General features: G+C 42.9%; 1 protein-coding gene across 2 annotated transcripts; it reads left to right on the top strand.

Moving 5' to 3' along the window:
• The first annotated feature begins 368 nt into the window (after positions 1-368).
• On the top strand, positions 369-7127 carry rpl9 (ribosomal protein L9). 2 transcript variants are annotated; one of them, XM_085409935.1, is made up of 8 exons: positions 369-438; positions 975-1021; positions 1119-1234; positions 2777-2872; positions 2997-3129; positions 5159-5239; positions 6415-6544; positions 7015-7127. In XM_085409935.1, the coding sequence occupies exons 2-7, from the start codon at positions 976-978 to the stop codon at positions 6519-6521; spliced, it is 579 nt and encodes a 192-aa protein (XP_085266061.1). In that variant the 5' UTR covers positions 369-438; position 975; the 3' UTR covers positions 6522-6544; positions 7015-7127. The 2 variants fall into 2 exon arrangements, with proteins under 2 accessions (XP_085266061.1, XP_085266060.1); XM_085409934.1 differs by having other exon boundaries at positions 372-438; positions 7012-7127.
• The last annotated feature ends 1013 nt before the right edge of the window (positions 7128-8140 follow it).

Below are 8140 nucleotides of genomic sequence, written 5' to 3' on the forward strand. Positions count from 1 at the left end.
AATGATGATAATTTGAAAGGGACTTACATGAAAACATGTTTAAATACTATTTAACAAATTGAATCAGATTCAAATTGAGAGACAATACTCAATATTATACAATACTTAAGTAAGCGAAATCGCCCATCAGTTATAATGTTGAAATCCCTTTGCAGTGAAGTGACAGCGAACGCGTCTCTGGGAGTGCTGAATGTAGACTGTACGATGCCACTCGAATGCAGCAAAGCTAAATAAAATGTTTGAAAAGCTTGCAGTAAAAAATAACAACAGAAAACGCTGCTCTTTAACTTTTGGAATCTTTTTGGTGGTTTGCGACACCTCTGTTCAAATATTTACATCCAAAATATGCGCTCCTCGATCGTCTGGTAATGCCTGCTGGTGGCACGTACAATTGCGTGGTGACGTCGTCCTTTCCTCCTTTCCTCTGCTACCGGCGAGGTGAGGATAACCGAAAAATTGTTGCCTTGCTTTCATCTAACTACATCTATGTCTCTTAAACCTATATTTCGCTCGATTTTGAGCCATCACACTGAGAATATGTTACACTTCTCACCATAATCTGTATTTGTAGCCTACTTTAGCTCTGTCGGGATATATGATGTTAGTTTTAATCAGGTTTGATGCTTGAGGCCTGGCGCTCTGTAAGCGCTGAGGCCCACAGCGGATTCAACAATGCTCATATTAAACATGGCGTTTGCGCGGCTCCAGGTGTTATTTAACAACTTCTAACGTTTTTACTGTATCGGTATCTCATGAAAGGAGCTGGTCAGCTATCTAATGCTTACTTCTGTTAGCATTGTAGCTAAAGCTTGCTGACACCAGTGTGGTGTGCCTGTATCTCACAGTCCGAACTTTAGTAAACAGTCATTGTGGAGCTGTTAATATCACAGATATAAAGGCATACACGCTTTAGCCTGAATCTTTAGCCAGTCAAACTTTTCAGAGTTGAAAGCACCTATTTTGTCTCTTTACAGAATGAAGACCATTCTCAGCAGCCAAACTGTCGACCTCCCCGACAATGGTAAGGGGAAAATCAGTTTTCCACACAGATGTATTTATGTCCTGTCTGTAGAGTAGCTTCTAACCTTTTTTTTATATTTGTGCTTGTTGTGCGGCAGTCGAGGTGAGGCTGAAGGGCCGAACTGTGACTGTCAAAGGCCCCCGTGGCAAGCTCACCAGGGAGTTCAACCACATCAACCTGGAGCTCAGCCTGCTGGGCAAGAAACAGAAGAAGGTATGAAAGAGCCAGAATAATGCTAAGTTACTTAAAGTGAAGTTAGCAGCCCCAGGATGTGATGGCAGGAGGGCATCACACATGTTTGGTATTAAGGATGTGTGATTTTAGAGTGTATAAGTTTTCAGATTTAAATAGTGAGTTGTTTTGGTTGAGGTTGGATATGTAAAATTAACAACTGCATCATTTAGAAAAGTGCTTTAAGAACTGGTCGGGTCTTCAAACTACTCTGCTCAGTGCGAAGTTTGTAGATAAAGGGCTTAAAATGTCAATTTATTGTCTTAAAATGGGAGTAATCCTAAAAGCCAGTTATGTGCTTTGCCTAAAAGTGCCATAAGTGGATTGCAGAATGAGTTTTTGTACAGGGCTGTTTATATGACTGTTGAAAAAAAGGTTTAATACATACACGGCTGGTGTCAACAGTGCTAAGAACAAGTTGTAGAAAAAGTCTTTAATTTTAGAGGGAAACTATTGAAATATCTGACTGGCTGTGACTGAGATGATATCAGCGTTTGAAACCATCCAACTGTTTTCTTCAATTGATCCAATCCCAGCTGTGATAGGGCGAGAGGCAGGGTGCATGAACAGGTTTTCAGTCTATTGCAGAGCTAACACAGAGAGACAGACAGCTGTTAATGCTCACATTCACGCCTATGGCACACTTTGTTATTAATGTATCATGCATATATTTGACAGCAGCACTGTTGCCGCACAGCAAGAAGGTCCTGAGTTCATTCCACCATCAGGCCGGGGTCTTTCTGTGTGGAGTTTGCATGTTCTCCCCGTGTTTGCGTGGGTTCCCTCCGGGTACTCCAGCTTCCTCCCACAGTCCAAAGACATGCAATTAGTGGGGTTAGGTTAATTGATCAATCTAAGTCGCCCATAGTTGTGAATGCGGGAGTGAATGTGAGCGCGAATGGTTGTCTGTCTCTGTGTGTTAGCCCTGCGACAGACTGGCGACCTGTCCAGGGTGTACCCTTCCTCTCGCCCTGTGACAGCTGGGATACGCTCCAGCGCCCCCTGTGACCCTGAAAAGGAGAAGCGGATGAATGGCATATATTGGAAGTGTGGGAGGAAACCAGGATACTCTGAAAGAACAAAACAAGGGGAGAACATACAAACTCCACACTGAAAGACCCTGGCCAACCAGTGGATTTAAACCCAGGACCTTCTTACTGGGCTAAGCACCACACCTCCGTGCTGCCCCTCGTTTAAAACCTCTAGAATGTGTCCAATAGTCTGTGTGGTTTGCACTTGCTGTATAGTAAGTGTATACTGACATTAATGCATTTGGACGACAGAGTTGGTTTTTGGTGTTCTGACATGTGTTCCTGTCAGATTTGAGGCTGTTAGCCGGGGTGTAGTTAGTGTATCGCAACAGGTAAACAGCAGCTACTGCAAAAGGTAAATGTGGTTGCATTTTCCAATGGCGGTCTGCAAGGCCAGTATTTCGCTCACATGTGGGCTGATTGCTTCAACACCTGTTTCATGCAAGTGATTTGAGCTGCTGTGCTTTTTTTTTTTTTTTTTTTTTTTCCTCAGCTTCGTGTGGATAAATGGTGGGGAAACAGGAAGGAGTTGGCCACAGTCCGCACCATCTGCAGCCACGTCCAGAACATGATCAAGGGAGTCACTTTGGTGAGAGCTCAGATATGCTTGTTTCAGTCGGTCCAGTTATAAACCCTGTGCATGCTTCTGGCTGACCCTGCCTATTGTTCCAGCATCAATTCTGTTTGCCTCTCATGCTTTTGTGCCACTGCAGGGTTTCCGGTACAAAATGCGTTCCGTGTACGCCCATTTCCCCATCAACGTGGTCATCCAGGAGAGCGGCACCCTGGTCGAGATCAGGAACTTCTTGGGAGAGAAATACATTCGCCGTGTCCGAATGAGGGGTGGTGAGTCTGCGTCACATCATGGAAATGTTTATGAGAATGGCACGTGTGAAGTCCAGAAATATTCAAAGTTTCTGAGGTGTGGCGTAAATGACTTTGTCAGGAGAAGTTGGAAGTTATGTATAACTTCATATTGGGTTTGTGGTTGATTAGACACAAATACTTGTGACACATTAAAAGTTAAAATAGCCAGATGGAAGGGACCACAGTGAATTTATCATTTTAGTCTTCAAAATGTCAAATTATCTTTAAAGATCATTAAAGACTTGTTTTTCTGATCTTTTGTTTCATCAGTTCAAAGCCCAAGAGGCATCATACTAAAATCATGAAATTCACACACTTGTGAAGCTGAACGAGCTGCTGGTTGGGCAAAAACTGCTAACGGCTGATTTGAAAACCAGGGCTCGTTAAATTTATGGATTAGGAAATTATTTTGTCAATCAATCAAAGCTTTATTCGTCACATGCAGGTTGCCCTGCAGTGAAATGGGACCCCCCCCGACCTTACACATATAGCACAAACATTACATGGGGATACAGGTCGGAGATTGGTAGAATCAGAGAAAAAACATTGAAATGTACACTACAATGGGGAAAGTACAAGAGGAAAAAAAGAGACCCCTACTCAAGCTATGCTTCCATGGTAGGACAGCATGAGAACAGGAAACAAAAAAAAACTCCTCTGCACAAAAAGCACATAAATGTCCACAGCACAACATTGTGAAGACATGACAAGCCACAGGGGTGGGTGGGGGGTGAGGAGTAATCCGAAGTGAACACAGCAGCCGCCCTGCACAGTGCTACCATTCCAGCGCGGCACACAGACCCGCCGTGTTCCCTCGCAGGAAACAAGAATCGAAGGCGTTGGAAAGGGAAGGGGGATGAGTGAGTGCCTATCAGTGTAAGTGTATGTGTGTGCGTGTCCATAGGCCGAAGGACACTGTCTCAGCTGAACTATCAGGCTAAGTAAACAGTCCTCCAGCCAATCCAGGTGTCCTTGCATGGGATGGGAAGAATAGCCGTAACACAGTCGTTATCAGGGAGTGATTGTTCGGCTCCAGCCTTGGGCCTGCAGCTGGCGCCGTGATGGGGATCCGCAATGTTCATGTTGGTTTTGTTAATTTCCATGCGAGCAGCCCAGGAGAATTTTCAGGCTGCTCTTTAACACTCTGACACTGGCCTCTCAATCTCCCGTTGGAGAGTCGCGAGCCTCCCCATGATGGTATCAAACTTCTGTTCCATGGTGTTGTCATTCTTTTGATTCTGAGACCTCACAACTGCAGTGATCCGTTCCGCGATGTCTTCCAACTGTCGCTCAAGGGTCTCATTTTGAGCAGGCCTCTCTCTGATGTTTCCCCTCATACGCTCAACGGTGTTGTTTTGAGCCTTCACAGCAGCTGTAAGCGTCTCAAAGGTGTTGACCATATTACGTTCGTTGTGAGAGGTTGCGCCTCGTTCCATTGCGATTCCAGCGGGCAGCCTTGGGGGGGTTTGAACAGCCGGTTCCGCTCTCTTATTTCTCCGATAAACCAGGGCTAAGCCAACTCCGATCAGCATGAATCCTGTTATCACGGTTCCGAATAGATAGATATCTTCAGCGTCCTCGATCGACAGTCCCGCCAGGCACATACAGATTAATTGGTGTAGTGAGTCTCTGAGGAGGGATTTAGAATTGGCAGAGAGTGAGGCACGTGCAGACTTTGTGGAGTCATTGAAGCAGATTCTTTAATTTGTGATGAAGTCTGGAGTTGCACTCAGAGTTCAAACATGGTCAGTTAAGCATATCGACTTTTCTCTCAGCAGATCTAAAGATCCTGAGCTCGCCTCATTTTGGTGATGTAATGTCTGAAGCTGGATATTTATTATTTGGTGGAACTGTCATCTCATTGGAGGGCCACTTTAGTGTTCAAGTAGTACAGAAAAAACAAAACACAGACAAATATTTCTGAAAATGTAGTGGAGGTTTTTTCTTTTTTTTAAACATTTCTAATTTTGTATAATAAGACTAAACTTTTGTCCTTGTTCTCTTTCAGGTGTGCTGTGTTCAGTCTCAGCCGCACAGAAGGACGAGCTGGTCCTGGAGGGTAACGACATTGAGCTGGTGTCCAACTCTGGTACGTCTGCCTGCTGTTTCCTCTTTAGGTTTTCTACACCATAGGATGAAATGATATGATTATGTCAAGCTCCACCAGCAGATGAGAAGTTTTTCATTATTTCAGTCGCAGCCGTCCTGAAACTGATTCAGTGTCACCTTGATGCTCGGTGTAGATAAGAGTGAATAAAACATCAGCGGATGTTTGTCACCGACCTTATGGTTGGAAAACTGGACTCTGTGGACAGTTGTTGCACATCATCTGTACACACTACATGCAGTTGGACATCAGTGCAGCTGCTAATCCAGTTTATCACACTTGACTTCTGATCAAGTTTCCCTCCACCTAAAGTCCTACTGTTCTCCTTACTGGGGTGCAGTGAGGGTTTTATCGATTATCTGACAGACATTAAGTTCAGGTTCTCAAATGAAATTATGGAAAGAGGATAAACTCAAATCAGAGAAGAACAGCGTCTGATCTCACCAGTGTTTCTAGACTATTGTAAGTTTGAGTTTCTCCTTGAGTTGATTTTTCGCCTTCACTCTTCTACATTAAGGACTGAGCACGGTCTTGTGTTTGCACGTCTACTTTGATGAACAAAAACCCCATCGCTCCACCTCAGTTGGGTTTTTTTTTTTTTTTTTTTTTTTGCTAGTCTATAGTTGTTCTCCAGAATCTGTATTTTTAGTTTTTGTCCATATTAGTTGTTTTTTTTTTGGCTCAGCTTTTGAAGGCAAAGCTTTGTTATACAGCAGTGAGTATAAATATCATATTGATGTCAAACAAAGGCCAAAAACTGTCACCTGACCATAATCCACTCAAGACTGTATATAATTTCTGAAAATGAGTTTAAAGTCAAAATGCTCCTGCAGGTGGATTTTCCTGTAAATCCCTGATGGAGCTGTGAGATGCGAGTGTGAGATGCTTTTAGACCTTTTTAACTACCTGTTGATTCACATGCTACAATCCAAACAGCTCGACCTGCATGTATAAAAAGGAGGGTCGGTATGAGACCGCTGCCTCAGGGACATATCAGGTTTTTCTGGACTTGTATCCAGATTCTTAGTAAACACGTTGGAGATGAAATTTGAACTTGGAGCCAAAAAGACAGCAAACAGTGTGTCACACAGTCCTTCCTGAATCTTGTGTAATCCTGTTGTGATGTGCTACTTATCACCCCAACTTCTCTGTTGCAGCTGCTCTGATCCAGCAGGCCACAACTGTCAAAAATAAGGATATCAGGAAGTTCTTGGACGGCATTTACGTGTCTGAGAAGGGAACAGTCTTGGAACCGGAACAGTAAAAGTTACACCTACACTCTCGGAGGTTAGACATCACCATCCTCCTGTCCTGCATGCTCTGCTGGTTTTTCTTCCTTTTAATGGTTTCATTCTTTCAGATCTTTTTACACAATGCGCTGCTGCTCCACTTTATTTAAACTTATTTGTTGGGGCTCATGGATGTAGTTAAATTATTTTCCATTAATAAATACTCCTTACATGAAGTCGCCTTCATGTGTGAATCAATCTCCAAAAATCTGACTGGGATTTTAACATTTTATCGGCAGTTTCAGATCATTACCAGTTTCATAAAAGCTGTAACTGATACGAACTGTTTTCCAGCCCCATGTGGTGTTTGTGTGGATGCTTTTGGCGTCACTGTTTGCATGAATGTGCACCACAGCGTGCATCTGTGCTCCTAAAGCTGCCCATTATTTTTGAAGTAAACTCTTCATTAATCCTCCCACTCAGTTGATCTCTGTCCTCACACTCGGCTCCTCTGTTTGTTTCCAGCAGCCCTGATCCAGCAGACCACCACAGTCGGAAAGAAGGACATCAGGAAGTTCCTGCACAGCACAGTGCTAATGACAAGCTAATAAGACCAATAAACTAATGTGTTTTCCAGTTAATCCAGTCTCTGCCTCCCTTTCTTATTGGTTTTTGAGAATAGTTCAGCAAAATCTTGATATTGTTATAAATTGCACACGAAAGAGTCACTGGGGTAGTTCTACCCATCATCAGAAGTTTAAGATTTGAAGATTTTTATTTTCACTTTGTTCAGTGGATTTCCTTGTTTTAGTTTAGCTTCACTGTTAGTTTGAGTTGTTCTGTTTCAGAGGAAAGATTTAAGAAATTCAGGATGAATATTAATAATCAAACAGTGCTTGTTAGAGGTTGTTTCACCGGCCAGGTTTTGAATACTAAAACTAAAGACATTGTAATCACCGATGAACTTAAGGGCTGTGAATGGGCTGGATCCCTGCTGTCACAGGATGAGATGCAAAGTACATCGTGGACAGAATGCTGGGATCATGCTCAGCGACGGTGTTAAACACTACAACACTGTGCCCCCAAAACTGATTTTCTTTTACTTATACAAGTATACTGTTTTTGTTAAATTTCTGCTAAGCTCATGGTCAGTTTTTCCTTGTAGTTCATTATAATAACAATAAAACTGATGGATCAGATTCACTGAGGAGCTTGTGAAAATACTGAGATTTCTTGAGGACCAAAGTGATTCACAGACAGTTTCCAGCACATCCACTGGTTTGTTGCCAGAATGGCAAGTTTTAATTTTGAACATGTAAACGAACACAGACTACTAAAAGCAAAAGATTTAACCCTAAGACTTGCATAAAACAAATGTCACATTTGTTACCTAGATTTTTACTTTTTGTTCTTAGCACAGCATTTCAGACTCCTCACAGCGCTGATACTTCAGTCTCACACAGACTGAGGTGGTTTGATGTGTGAGGCGTTTGTCTGACCTCAGGAACATCTTCAGGAGGACCAGGAGTCAAACAGACAACCTGTTCTAAAACCAGAGGAACTCAAATGCAACCTAACCTGAAGGTTTTCATAAACTCACCATGTGTGGTTTGTGTGAAGGTCTCACGTTTAAATGCAAGAGGAGCAGAAAAAA

This window comes from Rhamphochromis longiceps, linkage group LG6, assembly GCF_057381845.1.
Source record: "Rhamphochromis longiceps isolate RC_006_pf linkage group LG6, R_longiceps_female_GT1.1, whole genome shotgun sequence".
In the NCBI taxonomy this organism is placed as follows: Eukaryota; Metazoa; Chordata; class Actinopteri; order Cichliformes; family Cichlidae; genus Rhamphochromis; species Rhamphochromis longiceps.